The 22174-nt window shown below is 52.0% G+C and overlaps 1 protein-coding gene across 6 annotated transcripts in view; it reads left to right on the plus strand.

Annotated features, from left to right (window-relative positions):
* The window catches only part of LOC102086942 (fer-1-like protein 4), a 40106-nt gene that overhangs the window by 14654 nt on the left and 3278 nt on the right, over positions 1-22174 (plus strand). For 4 of the 6 annotated variants that reach the window (XM_065032655.1, XM_065032652.1, XM_065032651.1 and 1 more), the window contains 25 exons: positions 305-425; positions 994-1094; positions 1657-1744; positions 3192-3308; positions 4689-4841; positions 5083-5266; positions 5782-5906; positions 6305-6439; positions 7591-7764; positions 8408-8524; positions 8831-8992; positions 9309-9468; positions 10509-10612; positions 10975-11106; positions 11718-11766; positions 12863-12969; positions 13290-13421; positions 14114-14224; positions 14677-14804; positions 15293-15463; positions 16229-16383; positions 17558-17736; positions 18784-18869; positions 20490-20588; positions 20845-21086. In XM_065032655.1, coding sequence (XP_064888727.1) covers positions 305-425; positions 994-1094; positions 1657-1744; positions 3192-3308; positions 4689-4841; positions 5083-5266; positions 5782-5906; positions 6305-6439; positions 7591-7764; positions 8408-8524; positions 8831-8992; positions 9309-9468; positions 10509-10612; positions 10975-11106; positions 11718-11766; positions 12863-12969; positions 13290-13421; positions 14114-14224; positions 14677-14804; positions 15293-15463; positions 16229-16383; positions 17558-17736; positions 18784-18869; positions 20490-20588; positions 20845-21086 — 3332 coding nt within the window. Of the gene's footprint in view, positions 1-304; positions 426-993; positions 1095-1656; positions 1745-3191; positions 3309-4688; positions 4842-5082; positions 5267-5781; positions 5907-6304; positions 6440-7590; positions 7765-8407; positions 8525-8830; positions 8993-9308; positions 9469-10508; positions 10613-10974; positions 11107-11717; positions 11767-12862; positions 12970-13289; positions 13422-14113; positions 14225-14676; positions 14805-15292; positions 15464-16228; positions 16384-17557; positions 17737-18783; positions 18870-20489; positions 20589-20844; positions 21087-22174 lie in introns of those variants that run through there. The other 2 variants (XR_010466669.1, XM_065032654.1) reach the window with 2 other exon arrangements.

The raw sequence follows: 22174 nt of genomic DNA on the forward strand, positions 1-22174 counted from the left end.
GCCACTACTCAGTCCCATAGCGGTGAGAAATGTCGGCAGCATCCCATGCTCCCGTCAGCCTCATTCGTCTGGGAGTGTGCTGCTCCCCCTGCCAGAAACCCCGTGTGCTGGTTTGGGATGGCAAAGGGCAGGTCCAGCACCTTGCGCCCATGTCCATGGTGCAGGGCCCAAACCAGCCGGTTCTCTGTGAGCAGGACAGAACCCAGATGCTGCTCCCTGTGCTGGGAGCACAAGCGCTGCGTTGTGACATGGCAGGTGCTTTCTGCAAACAGCAGCCGTGACCTCCTGTGCCTCCTGCCCTTAGGTCATACAGCTGCTTGCCCATGACACATGAGAAACCCTGCCTGTATGTGTGGAGCTACTGGGAGGATCACACCTGGAGAGTCTGCATTTCCAACTGGATTGTCAAGCTGGCAGAACGCCTGGTAACATGTTTGGGGTGTCTGTCTACAGCACGGTCTCTCCTGGTTTGCTTTACTTAAGGCGCATGTGCTTGTTCTGTGAGATGTTTCCTTAAACATCCTCACAACCCCATGAGAGTCCTTGTATCTCGCAGGCTCAGTCCTACCTGCCCTTTAGATGTGTGGGGTAGGGCAGGAGGGCAGAGCCACTGCCCATGCTGTGCTGCAGTCCAGAGGTGGGACTGACATGACATCTGTGACAAAAAGCTCCTCTGCTGCCAGTCCTGAGCTGCATGGCTGTCATCAGGGATTGCAGCCTCTTCCCAGGACCTCGTCTTTCCCTTTTGGGCTTAGAAATCTGAAAGTAGAGCTGCCAGTGTGTTTCAGTGGCTGCTCAAGGACTGAGACACGAGGTGTTGTAACAACCAGTGTGAAGGTTGTCCCTGGCAGCACAGCGGTGACCTGCAGCACTCTCACGATGCCCAGCTTCGCAGAAGGGCACAAGACATTTGCGACAAACACATCCTTGCAACGTTTCACTCTGAATCTGCAGCCAGGCACAAGGTCTCTCATTGTTGTGCTTTCCCTACAGGAGCAGGGGCTGCATGATGTGGAGAAGCTCATGAGAAGGCCAAAGGCTAAAGCAGAAGAGCGGCTCAGAGAGGTGCTGGAGGAATTTGTAGCTGGATGCAGGTTAGCATGTCCCTGATTTCCTAAGGTTTCTTGTTTTCAGGTTAGCAGGATGTATCATGTCTTGCCTGGGCTGTGCGCAGCCTGGTCTCTCATGCTGTTGAGGTGGATGAGCAGAAGGAACCCAGGACAACCTAGGGAATGAAACTTGTAGCTCCTCAACCTCAGAGAGGAGATCCCAGTCCTGGGAAGCACAGGGGTCACAGACCGCAGCCTTGATGTTCCTGGACTCCTGGGTGTTCCCTAGATGTTAGGACATCTCCTTCGCTCTCTTCAGTCACATAGACAAGAGACAGGTGTTTCGGTCACCGGGACTGCCCAGTGGGTCCCGTACACACTTCAGTCCCCAGCCCTGTGTTGGGGACAGTAGAGAGGGAGCCTCAGGCACTGAGCAAACCCATGTACCTTCTAAATCAAAGACCTTGCAGAAGAGAAATTGCAGAAAGCGGGGTTTCTGATGCATCTGGATTAGTACCAGGGATCTGGAGCTCGTGCCCCTGCTGGGAGCTGCGCTCTGCCTGTGGGGTGCAGGGATGCAGAGCCTGTGCTGCTTTTCTCTTTGCAGGCAATATTCACTCAGCGCAGAGAGAAAAACCATGGCACATCCAAACAACCTTGACAGATGTCGGACCAAATACCTGATGCGCAACATCGTAAGCTGTAGGGCTTGGTGGTGGGAGCCCGTGTGATCCCTGCTCTGGGGGATGCTTCTGGAGCTGATGCTGAGAAGGAAACATGGGGCTAAGACTCATGGTGTCACTCACAGGCTTTCACTGCAGCATCTCCCACTTCTGCTCAGAGCAATACAGCTTCCAGCAGAGGGAACAGAGGCAGGGACTGGTCATGGCTGCCTCCACATTTATGCAGATGCTGTGCCCTGATGCCATCCTTTCTCTCCTGTGGGGCACATGTGGCTGAGCACATGTGTGTTGCTGCCCAGTAGGCTGCTAGAGACTTTTTGGTGCAGGCTTTTTCTGCTGGCTGTGCTGGGGGAGCTCACGGACACCTGCTGTCCATGGAGACTCAGCCCATAGGCTGCGCACCCAGCCAGCAGATCTACAACAGCTGTCCCTCTGTCTGTCCTTGGGAGGCAACATCTGAGCGCTCCTAATCCTGCAGACAAGGCCAGCGAGCTGAATGAAAGCAGTTATATACCCTCCGGCACAGCACCTCTATAATCGTGGTCCCCATCAGACTACAAAGCTTTGAAGGGCTGACCAAAATGCAGTGACAGCAGCAGGAAACAAAATTTGGGCACGTCTGGGTCCCAGCTCCCTTCCCACACCTGGTCACCCAAGCTATGGTGAAGGCTCTTTGCTCAGTATGAGACCCTCTGAAAGAACCAGCCCAGGGGATGGGTTTTCTGGCCTTGCCAGTCTGTACTGGGTTTGCATCCTGAATTCTGTCAGGATTTCATTATTAGTTCTGGTTCATGACAAAGCCTCTCCTCGGAGCCTGTGTACACTGTCAACTAATGGACATAAAATCCCAGCCCCATCTTCCAGTTTCCTACATGTTCTGTGGCTCCAAGTTGTTCCTTGTGCAAAGTCTCCCCCAGGCGCTATCTGGAGGCTTAGACCTCCAGCTTCTGAAGTGTTTATTCTCTATACATCTTTCTGCCCCGAAGTAACAAGTGATAGGATGAGAGGAAATGGCCTCAAGTTGCACCAGGGGAGGTTCAGATTGGATATTAGGAAAAATTTCTTCCCCAAAGGGCTGTGGGGCATTGGAACAGGCTGCCCAGGGCAGTGCTGGAGTCACCATCCCTGGAGGGGTTGAACAGATGGAGATGAGGTTCTCAGAGACATGGGGTCATGCCAGGGCTGGGTTAACAGTTGAACTTGATGAGCTTGAGGGTCTCTTCCAACAAAAATGATTCTGTGATTCTATGCAAAAGTTCATGGGCTTCTGCTACTGGCTGGTACCAGCAGAGCCAGTGAGTTACTGGAGGCTGCAGTGAACTGTGGTGGGGGTCAAGGCGCGATGGGGCAGGGTGGACACGGTCAGCACACGGATGGTTCCTGGCAGAGCCCCCGTGGGGGCTGCAGCGTGGCCTGCCGGGTCACGGCCAGGCGCCTGACAGTCGTGCTCTCTGTTCAGATCCTGTGCGCGAAGCAGGGGCTGCGCCTGAGGCGGCGGCTGACTCGAGCCAGCGTCAAGGAGAAGGTTAAGGAGACAAGGAAGGTCCTGGCAAAGCTGCGCTTCATGGCCCAAGAGGTACAGGGGGAACCTTGTTTCCGAGCAGGAGAGGGCAGGGGCAAGACAAGGGCGCCAAGGGCGCTGGGCTGCCGGTGCTGTTGCTCACCGGAGTTGGAGCTTTTCCTCTGCTGTCTTCCCTTGCTGCGTAAAATCCCAAGTTCCAGCTGCTGGAAATCGCCATATTTCATGTAATGGCTCTCAAAGGGACGGGGCTTTGCAGGGCTGTTGGTGTCAGAGCAGGGATCCCAGCAGCTCAGCGGTGGGCTGGGGGCAGAGCTGGGGCAGCTCCAGGACACCCTGCCCTCCCAGCCAGCTCGGGCTGTGCCTGCCCGGGAAAACAGCCTTGTCTGTGCTGCCCCTACTCCCACCAGGGACTGACTCTGGACTCCTGAAAATTCAAACTTTCATTGAAGTAAGCTCATCCACAGCAGAGACTCTCCACTTTCAGTTTCACTGGCTCTGTTTTAAGTGACTCTGGAAAATCAGGGCATTTGTGCAGTGTAAACCAGAACACAATGTTTGCTGGAGTCAGGTGGACAGATGTTGTTGCAGTTTGGAGAAGTCTGTCACTAAGTGAAGTCAAATCATTATCACACCTGTAGCTATGTGGGGGTAGGCGTTAGCATGAAGATGTCAGCTCTCACACCACCAGGAAGAGAAGCTGCCCCTGGGCTCCAGCCTCGCAGGCCTGCAGCTGATCCCGACAGAGATGAACCCCTGTGATCGGGTGGGAATGTTGCTCTCTGTAGAGTCAGCCCTGCACACACATTTAGTCCCTGCTTGGAGGCTGGTGGTCTTAGTTTGGGTCAGTAATAAATTGCTTCAATGACTTGTGTACTGAAAAATTGCAAGTACAGGTACCAAGGACAAGTGCAAACACTAATAGCAGGGAGACAGGGAAGAGAACTGGGGTTAGAGTTTAAAAGAAGTCACTGCTTCCATCTGTGCGTTTGCTTTATTGTGAGTCCTGCTCTCAACCCAAACTACAGCTTTACGCTGGGCACTCCTGTTGCTAGGATGCCAGCTGATGTGGGTCCTTTCCATGGATCAGCATTCAGGCTCCTGTCATAGGTGTCAGTAAAATGTCACTTATCCAGGCTCGTGGGGGGGTCCCTCTCCCCAGCATGGCATGGTGTTGAGTGCATTCTGTGGGTGTCTGCCAAGAAAAACAAGGAGAATTGCAGGTAACTCCAAGAAACCTGCAGAACCATATTGCAGGGCTGAGACTTTCAGAGCATGTGCCCAACGTCAGGCCTGTCATTTGCCTCTGGATCTCCAAAGCACTGTGCAGCCAGCAGTCCCTCCTGCCAGGAGATGAAGCTCACACCGTGTCAGTGGAGGAAGGACGAGATACGTGCTGTCCCTCTGCTGTGATGTTCCTCTCTTCCTTCCCTCCAGCCCCAGTGCACCCTGCCTGACGTCCTCATCTGGATGCTCAGCAACAACAGGCGTGTGGCATATGCAAGAATTCCTGCACAGAACATCCTCTACTCGGTAGTTGAAGAGGAGAGAGGGAAGGACTGCGCGAAGATCCAGACTGTCTTTATGAAGGTAGGTTTATACCAGAACAGTGTGCTCTTGCTTCACGCTGCTTCTCTGTTTGCTTCCAGCCCTCCTTCCAAAATTCTGGGGTTCATAAGGAAGCACAGCTCTTGCACCACTGCCCTTTGCTCTGCCAGTGTGGAGCTCTGGCTCCTGTGCTCTCCAGTCGGTCACTGGCTGAGGGTGGTCACCTTGGTCTGAAGGGGGCATTGCTGGGCTGGGAAACATGTTGAACCTCCTGTGCTTTCAGGTCCCTGGCTTACACACTGGGGAGATCTTTGCCAAACTGGAAGTCTACATGTGGCTTGGGGTGACCAAATATGCGAAGAACTGTTTGACGGAGCTGCCTGAGGAGTTCAAGTACCTTTCTGAGAGTGGACAGGAGATTGCCCAGCTCTCGGCACACAGCCCTCCCAGCCGGCTCAGCAGGGATGGTGAGTGCAGATGCTGGTTTTCCATGGCTTAACCGTGAGCAGGAGAGCAGAGGGGTGAGAGATCCTGCCCCCGGTCAGTGTCCGAGGAGCAAGGCCTGACCTATCATCTCCATGTCATCTCCGTGGCATGGCTGGGACAGGCAGGTCCAGTTTGCTCTCGTGAGGACAGGTTTGCACTCTCACAGCTGGAGCAGCAGGTGGGATGCGTACTCCATAGGCACTGAACTGGCGGTGGGCATGAGCCTGGTGGTGCTCCCGCACAGCAGACGCTCACAGCGCATTTCACATGTCATGTCCTTCCCAGAGGTGTCTGGGGAGCCTGCTGAGCTGGTCTTGCTTGGCCAAACCTTTTGAGATGTGCTGGTTTTCTGAGAACCACAGTGAGTGCTCTAGAAGTGTCCCCATTCCTTGCAGCATGTGCCCACTCCTAGCAGGCTGACCCTCTTCATGCATCTTTTGAACTCCTGCAGGGCTGGACCAGGGAACCTGGACCTTTCTTCTCTTTTTCTTACCAGATTTCAGCTATTTCCAACTCCGAGCCCATCTGTATCAGGCTCGAGGGATCCTCCCTGCAGATGACAATGGCCTTTCAGATCCATTTGCGAAAGTGGTGTTTTCAACTCATTGCCAGACTAGCAGGGTGAGACCACTGAAACTCTTTCCTCTGCCGTCTTGGGAACTTGGGGAGGGAAAATTCATCGTGTCCTCACTGACATGTTGAAGGCCAGGGCTGTGACGGTCCTCCTGGAAATTTTGTACCTCCAGGAACAAGGTGTTTGTGTGCTCTGGGTGGTGTGACTGTGTTCAGGGAACACTTGACAAAATGTGTATGTCGTTGAGCATGGTCTCAAAGGTTGATTGGCACATGCTAGTTGGCCTCAAGTGCTGATTTCACACTTTTACCACCTCCCTTCCTGCCAGCTGTGTGCGGCTGCATGGGAGAGGGGATCAGCCCATGCTTCCTCACTCTCTTTGCAAGACGCGTGGGGTTTGTTTCCACTGGCTGTGGTACGCTCAGAGCTCCTGTCTCTTCTGCAGGTGCTGGAGGAGACACTGAGCCCCATGTGGAATGAGCTACTTCTGTTTGACCAGCTCATTATTGATGGGAAAAAAGAAGAGTTGAAAACAGAGACCCCCATTGTTATAATCAACCTTTTCAGCCACAATAAATTTGTAAGTGTTGTTTCCAGGACACGGAAGGCAGAGGAGCTCTGTGTGGGTGCTGTGAGTGGGCACTTAGGAGCCACATCTCTGTTTGGTTTCCATGACTCTGTTTACTCTGGTCCACTGAAGGCAATGGGTCCTGGGGGCTGTGGCTGAGTTTGCAACTTTCTGCAGACTCCTGCTGCGAGCTGGGGTGAAGCCGCTGGCTGCAGCGTGCGAATGGCGCAGAGGTGCCCTGAGCCAGGGCCTGGAGGGTGCTCGGGGGTGGATCTGGGATCTCTCTTTGGAGAAGCACTGTGCCCCACTTCCTCAGCAGGCTCATGTTGCAGAGGACCTGTAGCCAGGGGATATATGATGTAGCCAGATGATGCAGCTCTTAGGTCTGTTTCTTCCCTTCTGTCCCCAGGTGTCATTTTCCATCCCTCCTCACTCCCTGTTCTCTCATTAGTACTTCAAAGTCACACTCATCTCCTGGATCCTCTTTGTTATTGTAAGTGAGATGATGTAACTTGCCTCCTGTGTAGCTCAGAAGCTTTCCTGGGCCCATGTCCTGGGTCCCAGTACAAGACAGACACTGGCATACTGGAGGTGACCAAGATGGTTGCACAGAGTGAAGGGAGATAGAGAGCTGGGTATATACAGCCTGGAGAAGGTGAGGCTGAGGCACTGTCTTCTTGTTGCCTGCAGCTGCCTGAGTGGAGAGGGTAGAAAACATAGTGTCAGACTTCTCTTGGAGGTACCTGGGGCAGGGTGACAGGCAACAAAGGTTGGAACAAGAAAAAATCCAACTTGATTTTAGGAAGCAGTTTTCACCTAGAGGGAGTTCAAATGCTGTGACTGGAGCTCAGGGAGCTTGTGGGATCTCCATCCTCAGAGATGTTCAAACCCTGGCTGGAGGAGACTCTGAGCAACCTGATCCAGCTTTAATGTCCCCTGGTGCCTGGTCCCCGGCTGTTCGCCCAGTTCTGCATGGAGTTGGGCTGGGAGTTCAGAGGGGCTGCTGCAGATGTGTCTCATCTGCTCCTAGCTCTGGGCAGAGCAGAGAAAATCAAAGCAGAACAGTGTTGTGGTGTCCCAGATTGGCTGAAATTAGTGATGATCTTTTCCCTGAGGTGGTGAGAGAACAGAGGCATCTTTGACCCATCCCCTCTTTCCCACAGGGCTCCCCTGAGTTCCTTGGCCAGGCCTTTGCCGTCCCGCATGTGAAACTGGTCGACGAGCCGTACACTACACCTCCCCTGCAGTTCTTCAATTTCTACAAAGGCACCAAAGCAGCTGGAGAGCTTATTGCCGCTTTTGAGCTGATTGAGCTGGATTACAGCGGCTACTTGGAGGTAACGGGCTTGTAGGAAGCTGCACAGGGCTGCCAGCTCTCTGGGGAGTGCGGCGATGGGGAACGATTCAAACAGATGCAGACAGAGACACACAGGCACAGAGTTCTCGTTAGTAGCGAGAGCAGGACCAGGCAGAGCTGAGCCAGACTGAGCTGACTTTTATTAACAGTTCTTAATTTATAGGTTTACAGGTACAGACCTGGACTGAGAGGTTAGACAGGCTGTTTTTTCAAAAAATGTTATCCCAAACACACCACACTTGTGACTGTTTTCGGTCACGTTCCCATGCATATCTTGTGGGCAGCGTTCTGACCCACTCATTCACATGCCCAGGCCTTTTATATTTTGACTAGTTGCTGTGATCTAATTATGTTAGTATTATTTCTTCTTTGACTGTTCGGATGGTCATGTTAGTATTGATCTTTCTTTATCGTCCAGGTGGCTGGAACCTCACGTCTTGCTTTCCCACAGGGGAGAGCTGCGTGGCAAGGAGCTGGCTGCATGGGGCCACCCTGTTGAAAGCCCCATCTGGCTTTCAGCTGCAGGGACAGAGCCCATGAGCACAGGCTGGGGGGGTGGGGGGACATGGTGTGGGGTGGAAATGACTTTCACTGCTTGGTGTGCCCTGGCTTCACCTCTGCAGCCGTCAGTGCCCGAGGACGTGGAGCCCAAGGAGCTCGGCTACCTGGGAGACCCCCGTGCTGGACGGTTCATCATCCCTGAGGGCATCCGCCCGGTGCTGAAGGAGTTTCGCATAGAGGTGCGCTGCCTGCTGCGGGTAATGGCATGGCTGGCCTGCGCAGAGGGCAGTGAGTTGGGTCTGGAGCTCAAATGTGGCCTTAGCAGATGGCACAAATGGATGTGCTTGACAGGAGGGATAAACTGTCTCATCAGTTTACCAGCTGGAGCTGTTGGGTGGCTGGGTGGGGAGAGTGGCCTCGTGCCTCTCCTGGGGTCTGAGTCCTGCGGGTGAAGGGGTGGCAGCACCAGGCGCCGTGGCTGGTGGCGTGGCCGTGCCATGGCTGGTGTGTCTCAAGCAGCCCAGCGGCCTCGTGTTGTGTTTCAGATCCTGTTCTGGGGCCTGCGGGACCTGAAGCGGGTGAACTTGTTTGAGGTGGATCAGCCCCAGGTGATCATTGAATGTGCTGGCAAGAAGGTGGAGTCGGAGGTGATCATGGCCTACAAAGAGAACCCCAACTTCACTGAGCTGGTCAAATACATGGACGTGGTGAGTGGGAAGGGGGGTCCTGCCATGCCAGGGTGCACCATGGCCATCCTGCACCTGGCACTGCCTGTCTGCAAGGACCAAGGTCACAGGAGGGGGGATGCCCCCAGGGTTTTGCTTTCCCGTGGCCACGTGGTTCAGGTGCAGATGAAAACCTTTGTGAAACTGCCCACCAAGAGCAGTCCTAGCCATTGCCTGTCACTGCAAGGCTTTGTTTTTTGTGCACAGCTGAAAGGCACCATCAGACCTTGCTGTGTGTGGTGGGGCTGCCACAAGTATTGCCCTTGTTCCTCTGAACCCCTGCACGGTTCTTTTTCAGGAGCTCCCAGAGCAGGTCTACCTGCACCCTCCCCTCAGCATCTTTGTGGTGGAGAAGCGCGCGTTTGGACGCACTGTGCTGGTGGGTACCCATGTTGTGTCCGATGTGATGAAGTTCTCTCCCAGAGAGCTGGAGGAGGAACCAGAAGATGTGCCCAAAGGTGAGCTGCTTGGTGAGGTTCCCATGGAGGCAGCAGGCCAGTTCTGCCAGTGACAGAGATCCCTGGCCCTTCCACTCCCCCCCAGCCAGGCAGCAAAGTCCTCTCCCCAGAGCCATAAGTTGCCCAGCAAAAACAGAGTGGGGCAGGTCGGGGGTGGACCAGGTTGTGATTCTGGCTCCAGACTGGTGTTCGGGAAGCAGCAGCAGCAACAAAGTGATGGAGTGCTGTGTAAGGGCTGGCATCTCTCTTTTTGAGTGGCAAAGGGCAATTTAAAACTGTTTTCTCCAAGGTTAGCTAATCATTTGCCTGCCCACCACACCAGCAGGACAGTTCATCTGTGGATGTGGCATCTCCCTGCGGTCTCTTTCCCTGGCACGGTTTGCCATACATTTGTAGAAACTAGAGGAGGGAGAATGGCTCATGGAGACATCTTAGTCCAGCAGCACCTTTAGCTGGGGCTGGGTATGAGACAGTAACTTATCCCTGTGGAAAGTTTGTGTCTAGATGTTTAGCCTGGGAAGGACTATTGTACTCACCTCTTTCAACCCCTGTGTAGGGCTGGAGAACTGTCTGCGGTGACACCTCCATCAGGCTTTAGGGAGCTGGTCCGCTAGCACCAAGGATTGAAAGGTTCACATTTCTCTCACATCAATGGGTCTGTGATCATTGAGTAACAGATTCACTAAATAGCTCTGTGACAGCGATAGCCAGAGCTACACACAGGATGTGTGTAAATAAATATGGCATGAAGTAGAAGAAGCTAAGGACTGATTGATTTGTGGTCATTTCTCTCATAAATCTGAATTTCTGGGAGTCAGCAACAAGCATGTTGATGATGGTGGCCAGTCTCAGCACTGTGCTTGGTTTTCCAATAATATTTTCTCAGGGTCTGCTTTCAAAAGCTTTAAAAACAACCACACTATAGTGGGGTAACAGGGAGGTTTTCCTGTGGAATAACAACTGGAATAACAACAAAGAGTAGGAAGCAGTGGACAAGACATAAATGCATAGAACCATGAAGCTCTTTCTCTTCATCTCAGCTCGGAAAGTCTCATCCCAGCGTCTTCCCTCTCAGACCGTGGTGAACATTGGCCCAGCAGCCGGTGACCCAGGTCCCAGCACTCATCCCCTAAGTCTTGTGAAGGTGAGTGATGTGGTTTTGGCCCAGCAAATTTTGACATTTGGAAAGCCAAACTGAAGGGCACAAACTAGAAAGAAAGTTCAGAAGTTCGGAGTTAGGTTTCAACCAGCAGTTTTTGCTCCAGACCCAAACACTCCTCTCTCCTGCCTGTTCATTGGCACAGGGAAGAGCTGCGCTGCCTTGTGCATTGCGAACTGCTGCCTTTGCAGCAAACACAAACCTGGGGCTACAGGTCGTTTTGCACCTCCTGTGCTCTGCCTGAAAGCTGAGCCTCTGTCAGCGGCTCGCAGGGCACTAGAGTAGGGTGAATGGGTGTCCTGGCTGGTTGTTTCCTCCCTCTGAACCCTTTTCTCTATTCTTTTAAGGATCCTTTGAAGAAAATTCCTATCAACAAACTTGTAAAGAAGAAGGATGAATATGAAGAAGAAAAACCAGAGCTGGAAGAACTGGATTGGTGGTCCAAGTACTATGAGTCCCTGAAGGAGCTGTATAACCAGGTAATCTTTTGTGACAGCTGGCAGCACAGGGTAGAGGTGGCTGCACTGGCTTGAGGGAGATGCTTTCAGCAGCACTGAGTGTCATAGGAGCCCTCCTGGCACAGATCTGCAGTGGGATCATGTGTGTCAAGCACACTTAAGGTAGCCAGGTATCAAGCATCCACCGAGTAGACTGGTTTCAGCAGGCAATGGGGGTTGAACCATCCCTGAGGCTACGTGCCCAAATGGTTTTGAGAATCCAATTGACCTTTTGTTGAGGCACTCCTGAAAATGTGACATTGCTGATTTTAGCTGCCATGCAGGGGTTTTCATGCTGCTTACTCTCTGTCCTGGCTGTGTTCCCAGGTTATGCTTTGGGAGCAAGGCTGCCCAAATTTCTTTCTTTTCCCTGTGTCCCATAAATCCCAATCAAAAATCCAGCAGGAAGATCTGGGGAGAAGAAAATGTCATTAAGACATTCATCAGATACCCTCCTCCAGTTATGTTAATGCTAAATGAGCTCAGGCTGGGCATTACTGACCCTGCTGGCAGGAAAGCTTTGACAGTGTCCTGTGCCTCGGTGGAGAAGCCTTTGCTGTCAGGGATGTGAGATGACTGTTTGTGTGTTTCAGACACGCAGTGATGAGGAGGATGCTGAGAACGATGAGTTGAATGACACAGGTGAGTCCTTAGCAATACCCAGCTCTTCTGTGGGGAGAGCCAGGACTTACACCATTCCAGAGAGCACCGGGCTTGTGCGAATGGGGTCTGAGCAGGCAACGGCTCTGCAACATTCAGAAAAAACAATACGAAAGGGAACAAAGAGCTCCAAAACATTGGCAAGGGCTAACAAAAGCTATTTCAAGTTGAAAACACCAAACTTGCCTCAGAAAAATTTGGACGATTGTGTTGAAGCAAGAGCCTTCCTGAGTGAGCAAAAACCTCTAGAAAAATCATCTGCAAGGATCATGGAATTGTCAGGGTGAGAGCAGGAAGCAAAGACTGGGTGGAGATAGAGGATGGTGGAGATGCAACACTGTCCAGGATCTGGACATCACTCTGTGTGTGCGGGATACTCACCTGGCTACAGGATTCACTACAAAGTGACAGCAGGACAGTAATAACAAACAAATTATCTGAGAACAGTGTTAGAGCTGCAGGGTCAGATTTGCTGAGGTGTAAGCAGTGACTCACCTAGCGATGAGTAAGTATGGAAATTATGTAAATCCTATTTAGGAGAGGGCTGGAGGGTGCCTGCGTGGCATTAGTGCTCAAGGGATCTGAGGTCTTTGGGAAACAGGGCAAGGATGCTCCCTTGGGTTGCTGGTGGCCCAGAGAAAGATCTCGCTGTGCTCTCTCCAGGCACAGCTGCTGGTGCCCAAAGTGGCAGTGATGCTTCAGTTAGACATCCACCCAAACCAGCAGTCCATCAGATAAACATCCACCCAAAGAAGAGGGTTACCTCTCACTTGTGCCTTCTCTGAGAGCACCTGTGGGCTGGTTCAGCCACCTCCTGCCTTTGGTCTCTGCCCACTTGCTCCCTAAACAGTGGCCATGCAGGCAGCAAATCTGCGTTGATTTGTGTCCCACCAGGTCCAACCATGCCTTACTGGGACACCTGAGGTGCTGCAGGACACCTGTGACAGACAGCAATAGCTCTAGTTACCCTGGTCAAAGCCCTGGGTGAAAGTGAGAGGTGTTGCTGGGGTCATTTTCTGGACACTTGAGATGATGGGAGAGATCAGAGTGTTTCCTAATCCCCTATTGCCATTTCTAGATGGAGGGAATTTAAATGCATCTTCCATTGACATGGAAGCAGAAGATGAGGCAGTAATTGAAGCTGAACCTGTTCGATCCAAGAGGAAGCTCATCGCCACCCTTCAGGTGATTACTGGGCTGACAGGTCTCTTTCAACCCCAGCCCTTTGTCCATGTTCTCACCTCCCCGCAGTGGAGGTCAGACTGGGAGGACAACCTGCTGTGTTCACTGGGCCCGCATCATTACTGGGCTTTGAAACAGCTGGTGAGACCTTGGAGCCTGGCTGGGGTGTGTGTGCACGTCTGAGGATGGGGAAACCGTAACAGCCTGCGCTGAGTTATGCAGGCGTAGGGCAGGACCAGGTGGCATAGTTGAAGCAGGGAAAGGATGGTCCTTCTGACTCTCCTGGCAGGAAAAGGCCCCAGATTACTTTCTACTTATTTTAGATCTACAACTCTGAGCTGGAAAATGAGTTTGATAATTTTGAAGATTGGTTGTGTATTTTCCCCCTTCATCGTGGCAAAGCAAATGAGGATGAAGATGGAAACGAGGATGAACATTTTCTGGGCAAGTACAAGGTACCGTATCATTTGAATGACGTTTGTGCTGTGTGTGGAAGAAAATCCATAGGACAACATGTATCTCAGAGCGTACTGACACCAGCAAAGCCTTTGAGACTGCACCTGTGTGCCTGCAGCATGGCCAGGGTGCTGGTGGTTCCTGTTGAAGCGGTTGTGTGCTGTGGTCTTTTGTTGATAAATGCACCTGATTTATGTTTTTTTTAGCTCTTGTAAGGATGTGCATGAAGCACAAAAGGCTTTTATTCTGGTTGGGGCCTCATGGTATGTTTGATATGCCAGTAAGAATCAGTGAGCTTCACTGGTTTTAAAATTAGTAAAACTTCTTTAAAAGAAGCATCATTCTCCCACCCAGGAGCTCTTGAAGACTCTGAAATATCAGCTACAGAAGTTGATTTAAGGAGGTCCCTAGAAAACCTGCCTTTGCCAGTCCAAAGTGCCTAGAGATGCTCAGAACGTGTGGCACTGGCAGAGGTCTGACAGCCTGCAGCCCAACTTGCCAACCGCCTGGGCCATGTGTCATGATGGTGCCTTTGGAAAGGACTGTTCCCCAGGACACAGGGTGTCTGTGGTCTGTGTGGGGCAATGGCTCTGATTTTCCAGTTGGCAGGTGAAGCTGGTCTTGGGGTGTCCAATCCCGTATGAGAAATTCTCTTTCATATCCATTGTTACTTGCAATGTCTTTTCTGCAGGGCTCCTTCTATGTCTACCCCACTGAGGAAGCTGGCACAGAGCCCAAGGTCTCCCAGGGCGTTCCAAGGAACAGACCTATCAAGGTTCTTGTAAGAGTTTACATCGTTAAGGTAAGTCTCTGGTGTTGGTGGCAGTGCTTGGAGGTCTGTCCCTTCCTATGGACCTCCTGCCATTCTCCACTCAGTCAACGTGAGCAGTGGCACTTGCGAAAAGCTCGACACTGGTTTGAAGACTCTGCCAGCCCAGTGGAGGTCAGCTACGTCTTGTCCATTGGGAGCCTTCTATGATGCTTTGTAGCTTCAGAAGGTGCTAAAAATCCAGTTGGGCGTTTCTTAGCTCCTTATCTGCCTTGAGACAGAGAGCAAGCAGGTGTGCTGACAGCTGGGGACATCGGTGGCTTGTTGAGTGGGGATTTGCATGGGCACAAGTGCCTGTTTCACCTCCGGGGCAGCCGCTGGAGGGACCTGCCCAGTGGGCTTGGGCATTCGCAGGCCTGCGTGGTGCCCCTTGCACTGGTGGCTCTCCGCAGCTGACCTATGGCCGTACCTCTTGTGTGTTCCAGGCTACGAACCTCTCTCCAGCAGACCCCAATGGCAAGGCAGACCCCTACGTGGTGGTGACTGTGGGGCAGGAGCAGAAGGACACAAAGGAGCGATACATCCCAAAGCAGCTCAATCCTGTGTTTGGAGAGTATGCAGGAAGTTTTCATCCAGCAGGTTTAATAGGAATAGCACAAATCTGGGGCTGAGGCTGTGGCCCAGCACATGCTATCTTCTGTTCCCTTCTGCTGGAGGATCTTGTGCTGTGACACAAGGTCCCAGGCACATCTCTTGCCTCTGGCTGACGCAGGAGCCAGAAGTGTTATGGGTTGGGAGGGAAGCACTCCCAAGGGCTTGATTTACCAAAGTAGCAAGCCAAGGAGTGACAGAGCACTGGGGAGCTTTTCCCCTGGCTCCAGGGCCTCTGTTCAAGGGCACACATTCCTGGAAAAGTAACCGCTTTGTTTGAACACCCTCACTGAAAACTGCGCACGCCAAACTAATGGAGAGCAAAACTCTACCAGAGGTCTTTTGAGTTGTCAAATACAGTTCTTAAATGTGTAGGATGACTAAAGCAGAGCATGCGTTTAATTTCCAACCTCTTTGCTAATTGCACTCTCCCTGTCTGCTTCTGTCCAGAGTTGTGGAGCTGACAGTCTCCTTTCCCATGGAATCAGAACTCACTGTGGCCATATTTGACCATGATTTGGTTGGGTCTGATGATCTGATTGGGGAGACCAAGATTGACTTGGAGAATCGATTCTACAGCAAGCACAGGGCCAACTGTGGAGTGGCTTCTCAGTACGACATGTAGGTACTGGTGTGGCACATTAGGGCCACGAGATGCATTCTTCTCGCCTACTGTTTGGGTGGGTAACAGAACACCTCCAGTTTCGCGGGATGGAGCTTGGGTCCACAGAATCCTTGGAGCAGGTGCCCCACAGGTTCGCTGCAGGTTACATGGATAACTCCATCTCCTTTAGACTCCTCCCAGCTTCCTGTGGTAGCTCTAATTCCTACTGAGGACTAGTGTATTTTGTGTACAGTAGCAAAAAAATTCTTCAATGCTTTCATATTGGTGTTCTGTGAGAAAAGCTCTCACTTGGCATTGATGTGATTTAGACCTCTCTTAGAAAGTAGGGCGGTTTCTCTGGCAGTAGCCAATTAAGTAAGCAGCAAAACTCATGACTCTTTTCCTTTGGCCTCATTCAGTGTGGATTCTCTGGCATCTTTGGCCAGTTTTCTGTAAACTTTTCTTCTCTTACCCCACTGCTGGAGAACTGGCTGTGTCCCAGCATTGGTAAAACCTCTCTCCTACGTACAAGCTGCAGCTGGAAATGCTCCTATTGCTGCTCTGAAGTTAATGGTCTGTGGGGCACAATCCTGGCTTCCTTTTCTGGAGGAGATCTTGTTAAGCTTTTCATTCATTAAGGTTTTGTGTACCTGTGGTTTTCCCAGCGAAAATCTGAGGTGTCATAGCCTGTGCTGTAGAGAGGGCAGGGCATTTCACAGCCTAGGAGAAAAACCTGGTGTGTCTAAGCTGAAGATGTTCTTGATGTTCTCCCTTCCATGCAGAAATGGCTACAACATGTGGCGAGACGCTTTCAAGCCCACACAGATCTTGGATAGCTTATGCAAGAAAAACTCACTCCCTGCAGCAGAGTACAGACGGGAGGAGGTCAAAGTGGACAATAAAATATTCAAGGTCCCTCCAGAGGCTTTTCCTGAAGGTACAGAGTGCTCGGAGAACAATGACCTCTCCTTTAAACAGCTTCCTGTTGTCAGCAGTGCCTGTGCTGGTGAGATGGTGAGAGGGCTGGAAGCCCACCAGCCTCTCTGTCTTCAAGTGTCCCACCCTGTGCCCCGCACAGCTCAGCTTTCTGTGTCACCACGGGGAGCATCCTTGGTGCTCAGTGGCCCGGTTTCAGTGGGTGACAGTGTTGTACTGGGGGAAGATGTTATCCAGGCTGTTAGATCCCAAAGTGGCTTCCCAGGCAGTGGGTGGAGCAAAGTAAATCCACTTGTAGGGCAGGGATGTGCCTGGGGGGTTGATGGCTTGTGCAGCCAGAGAAGGTGTAGCTTGTTCTGGTGGCTGACACTGGCACAAAGCTGGACCTCCATCTGCTTGTGACCACCACCAGCAAGATACTCACCTCCTTTTTTTCTGGTGGTTTTTTGTTTGTTTTGCTTTTGGTTTTGATTTTTTTGTTTGTTTTGTTTTAGTTTTGTTTGTTTATTTGTTTGTTGTGGGGTGTGTGTGGTTGTTGTTTGGTTTTGGGTTTTATGGGGGAATGGGAAGTGTGGGGAGACTTTTTCAGTCTCTTTCCCAGTTTATAGCTGGCTTTGTCCTTCAGGGATGCTCTCTGCTTCCGATGGCTTTGCGTGCCCTGGGTGACTCCCCAGTGCTCCTCACTGCTGTTGATTTCATCCTTGTGGCAGCCTCTGCTTTTCCTTTGCTGTTTTTCTCACTGGCGTTGCAAACCCCAAGCCAGGGCCACAAATGTCCAAGAACACAGCAAGGTTTTATGCCCTCCGCCAGCAGTGATGGAGACCTTCCCTGAGCACAGGCCCGTGCCCGCTGTGCACATTCCCTCCAGTGGCCACAACCTCCTTGGTATCCCCGGGTTCCATTTCCCAGTGCCACTGTAAATTATTTTTCGCCCTTTTCCTCTTATTTCTCTTAGCCTGTTTGTCTTCCTGCCTACAGCTTTCCTCATCACTGCAACATATTGAACTCATTCTTCTTCATCCTCACCCTCCTGCTTCTCCCCATTTTGTTTTTCTGGGGAGGTCCTTGTTTGCTCAGTCCATCATCTTCCTTTACTTGTGCCTGTGACTAACGTCTTGATGTGGCTCTTGCTGGCCAGATGCCTTCACCTTCTACCTGGCTGTGTCCTACTGCAGAGGCCTCTGTGAGGAACAAGAGAGGAGTAGCAGATGAGAACTGGTCAGTGGATGATGAACATAAGGCTTTGTACGTCCTGCAGCACTGGGAAGAGATGCCAGGATACGGGTACAAGCTGGTACCAGAGCATGTGGAGATCCGGTCCCTGTACAACCCGGAGAACCCTGGGCTGGTGCAGGTGGGATGTGTTTCTTTGGCCAGCCTAGATGTTGGTCGGGGAAGGACCTTTGGGCAGCTGGTTTCCAGCCCCCTGGCTGGTCCCTGTTGTCCCTTTTTCTCCTTGTCATGATATGAATCCCACACATTGCCCCTTCCTGGGTGGGCTGTCTGTGGGTGGCTGGCCCTGCTATGAGGTGAGGACTGTTTGCCTTGGGTGTCCTCTGCTCAGATCCACCCTCTGACCTCTCTGCTTGGTGCTTCTGCATGGTGCTTCTGAACACCCTTTCCTCAAGAGACCTCTGTCCACTGATGTTGTGGTCACAATGCTGGTGGCCCAGAATCCTTCTTGTCTCCTTGGGCCATGGAGCACTGCTCTGATGAGGATGCCGTGTGCATGGGAAGGAACCTGCTCTTGCCCTGCAACCATGCACCGTGGTGACTGGGAGTGTCCTTGTCTGCCACAGCACCTTCCTCTGCTTTGTCCCCTTTTACTGCTGCTTTGCTCCCTGGCAAGAGCCCCATTCTGCACCCTTGGCTTCTCCCTGGGGTCGCAACATAACCACTGGCTGGAGGAGAAATGTTCCTCCTTAGCTTTATGCAGTGCAGTGATCCGAGCTCAACCATTTTGGTGTCCGGCACTGAACACCTCCCGTTCCCTCTGGTACCAGAGCTCTGTGGCAGAGCAGAGCTCTGCAGTCACTCTGCCTTTGGTTGGCATTAGAAACACATGTGGGGAGGGAAGGGTCAGACCTATCACTTTTTAGATTTCTTGGTTATGCTTCTTATTAGAACAGAGCACACATTTGCCACTTTCTGAAACAGACTCAGTCCAGACGAAATGTTTTATTTTCTTGAGAGCAGAGTGGGGAGGGAAATAAACAACTTTCGGCAGTTTTCATTTTTTCTGTATCTAAATCCAGTCACACATCACTCTGAAGTGCTGGGGATGGAGAGAGCCAAGCAGTGCCTTCTGGTGAGAGCTTTCCTTGCAGGACCAAGCTCCTGCTTCTTGAAGAGCTGGAGGTGGTCTGTCTCTTGAAGTCTCTATGTTGTCTTCTCTCATCAGGGCTCCTTGCACATGTGGATTGACATGTTTCCAACTGACGTCCCCGCACCACCGCCTGTCAATATAAAGCCGCGGCTGCCTGTCAGGTAACACCCGTGGGAGCGGGGCTGGGGCTGGTGGACCAGTGTGGAGGGTCACTGTCCATCCCCATGCCTGGTGGGATGTCCCAGGGTCCTGATGTCTGTGCCAGCCTGGCACACAGCCCTCCTCTCTGCTTCAGCTCTGGCTGTGGGGTGGTCTCTTGGGTGTATCAGCATGAGGCATAAGTGCTTCAGCTGTGCAAGTGTTTGCGAAGGGCAGGGTTAACCTCCCTAAGGCTGGACATGAAGGCGATAGAAACTCAGATCAGAACTACTCATCTCTTAATAGCTCTACAGGGTGTTTCAAAAAGCTGGACCCAATTTGAAGTCACTATATCATCTTGATATTGTCCATATAGCAGGTGGAGGCAACACAGAGCATTTGAGGTGATGGAGCGAGCTGAGAGAAGGGAACGGAGCTGGTGAGGGGCTGGAGCACAAGTGTGATGGAGCGGCTGAGGGACCTGGGGGTTCAGCTGGAGAACAGGAGCTGAGGGGAGACCTTCTGATCTCTGAACTGCCTGAAAGGAGCTTGGAGCCAGGGGGGTCGGGCTCTGCTCCCCAGGAACAAGCGCCAGGAGCAGAGGAAACGGCCTCAAGTTGCACCAGGGGAGGCTGAGGTTGGATGTGGGAACAATTTCTTCCCCAAAGGGCTGTGGGGCATTGGAACAGGCTGCCCAGGGCAGTGCTGGAGTCACCAGCCCTGGAGGGCTGGACAGACGGACATGAGGTTCTCAGGGACATGGGTTAGTGCCAGAGTCAGGCTATGGTTGGACTTGATGATCTTGAGGGTCTTTTTCAACCAAAATGATTCTGTGATTCTATGATTTATAAAGAGGTTACTAAAACATGATAACTCATTAAATAATTTGTAAATGTTTGTGTAATTGCAACATATTGCCATTGTGAAATATATCGCTTTGAAATCAGGTCCATCTTTTTCAAACACCTGAAACTAGGTCCATCTTTTTGAAACACCCTGTGATTTGGCTATCAGGCAGATATCCTCTGGGTGTCTGGAGAAGTGAAGCTGAAGGAGGAGATCTGCTGTTTTCAATGAGGCTCTTGAGATGAAGGGTCCAGATTCTTCTGAGAGGTGCACAAGAAAGGACAAGAGATAATGGCCACAAATTGCAGCAAGGGAAACTCCAACTGGATATAGGGAAAACATTTTCCCCGTGAGAGTGTACTTACCCTGGGACAGGGACGGAGTGATGCAGAGAGGTGCTGGGATATCCATCCTTGGAGATACTCAAAACTCGCGCAGACAAAGCCCTGAGCAATCTGCTCTAGTACGAAGTTAGACCAAGGGGTTGGAGGAGAGGCTGCAGAGGTCTCTTCCTGCCTAAGCCTTTCTGTGCTTCTGTGTCCAAGTGGTGCTGGTTGGGCTCCCCATGCACCAGGGATTTGCCTGTTTTGACTGTGGGTGGTTCTCTGTGGAGTTGTAGCCCCCCAGGAAAGGCTTTATGCATGGCAGTGAGACTGCTGGGCTGTGTGTGGCCAGAGGAACCTGGCAGAGGACCACAGTGTCAGGAGGGTTCAAGTCCTACTGCTCCGGTGCAGGTTTGACCTGCCCTCGCAGGCGGTGGGGCATGTGTCTCACTTCCCTCTGTGTCCTTCCCACAGCTACGAGCTGCGTGTGATCATCTGGAACACGGACGACGTGATTCTCGATGATGTCAACCCAGTCACGGGAGAGCCATCCAGCGACATCTACGTGAGAAGGTCTGTTGGGAGGCAGAGCAGGGCTGTCCTCTCCCTGCCGTTGCTGACCCTCTGCTCCTCCCTGACTCAGCACAGGGTCCCCACTCCCGTCTCCTGCATGGACTGCTCTGCCCCCAAACATATTGGTCAGGTGTTGGTCCAGTTTGGCTCTTTGACTCTTCTTTTGCTGCTGTCCCATGGGTTTCAGCCCCTCCATCTTCTGCTCTGCCTTTGGGGCTGGCTGTCAGGGTAGGCAATAACTGAGTTTCTCCTGCAGCTGGATAAAGGGTCTGGACCACGACAAGCAGGAGACAGACGTTCACTTTAACTCCTTGACCGGGGAGGGAAATTTCAACTGGAGGTTCATCTTCCGCTTCAACTATCTCCCAACTGAGAAGGAGATCACCTACAAGAAGAAGGACTCTGTCTTCTCTGTGGAGGAATCAGAGTTTCGGGAACCAGCTGTTCTGGTCCTCCAGGTCTGGGATTACGACAGAATCTCAGCTAATGACTTTCTAGGTATGGTGTGACTTTCTGGGGGTGGCGTGATCTGTCCCTCACCTTGCTGGAGTATTACAGTGTTTCTCCCAGGCCCCATCCCCCTGAGAAGGGACACCAGGAGCATCAGAGCAAGTGCTTCAGCTCAGCGCCTGGGCTGGTTTTTCACATGTGAGCTATAGGTAGAGCCTGGAGATACACACCTCCCCTACACAGACGCGATGAGCTTGCATACTTGTCCCAGGGCCTTGGTGTCCTTTTTCCAGCCCTGTCATGCTGCAAAACTTCCAGGTTCTTCTTCCTCACAACTTTTCTGATAAACTTGCTCATTTTCCCTGCTCTCACTTAGATCTGCAGATCCCAAAGTCTTGGCCAACAAGCAGGTATCCCAGGAGCTTATGTTATGGGCACAGTATTTGGCAACCCTTGTGAGACCATATGCTCTTGAGTTGTGGCATCGCATCACAGGGGCCTCAGAGCTCCCCAGCTGCTCTGGTACTTCAGGGAGCTGGGCATGCAGCAGGGCCTGGTGGTGAGGCTGGGCTGGTGGCAATTCCACCCACACTACGCTAGCACAAACGCTGCTGTTCTCTCCTGCTTCTGCTGCCATGCCCAAGTTTGTAGCACTCTGTCCTGTTGTCCGTCCCATCTTCAAACTTTGGCCTCCCCATTAAAAAGCTGCCCCTTTGCCCTGCTGTGCCCTGGGCAGGATAATACTCTATTTATTCATCAGCCTTCAGTGGCGTATTTGGAGGGCTTCACCTTCATGAGGCACTTCCAGTGGTGGTTTGTTCAGCCATGCTACTCAGGCACTGAAGAAAGCATTAGACAGCAGTACCAACAATGCCCCGCACATACAATCTCAGGAACTTCTGGGTAGGAAGGGGCTTCTCCAGTCTTTATTGCAACCTCTTGCTCAAGCAGGGCTAGATGCAATACAGGTCAGGTTGCTCAGGGCCTTCTCTGGGTGAGTTTTGAGTATCTCTGAGGATGGAGATTCCAGCACCCCTCTGGGTCCCTGGCTGCACCATTCTCATAATTCTCAAATTCTTTTACTTGCAGCAGCTTGTGTCCTCTGCCTTACATGCTTTCATCATCCACATCTGAGA

Source organism: Columba livia, chromosome 16, assembly GCF_036013475.1.
Source record: "Columba livia isolate bColLiv1 breed racing homer chromosome 16, bColLiv1.pat.W.v2, whole genome shotgun sequence".
Classification (NCBI taxonomy): domain Eukaryota; kingdom Metazoa; phylum Chordata; class Aves; order Columbiformes; family Columbidae; genus Columba; species Columba livia.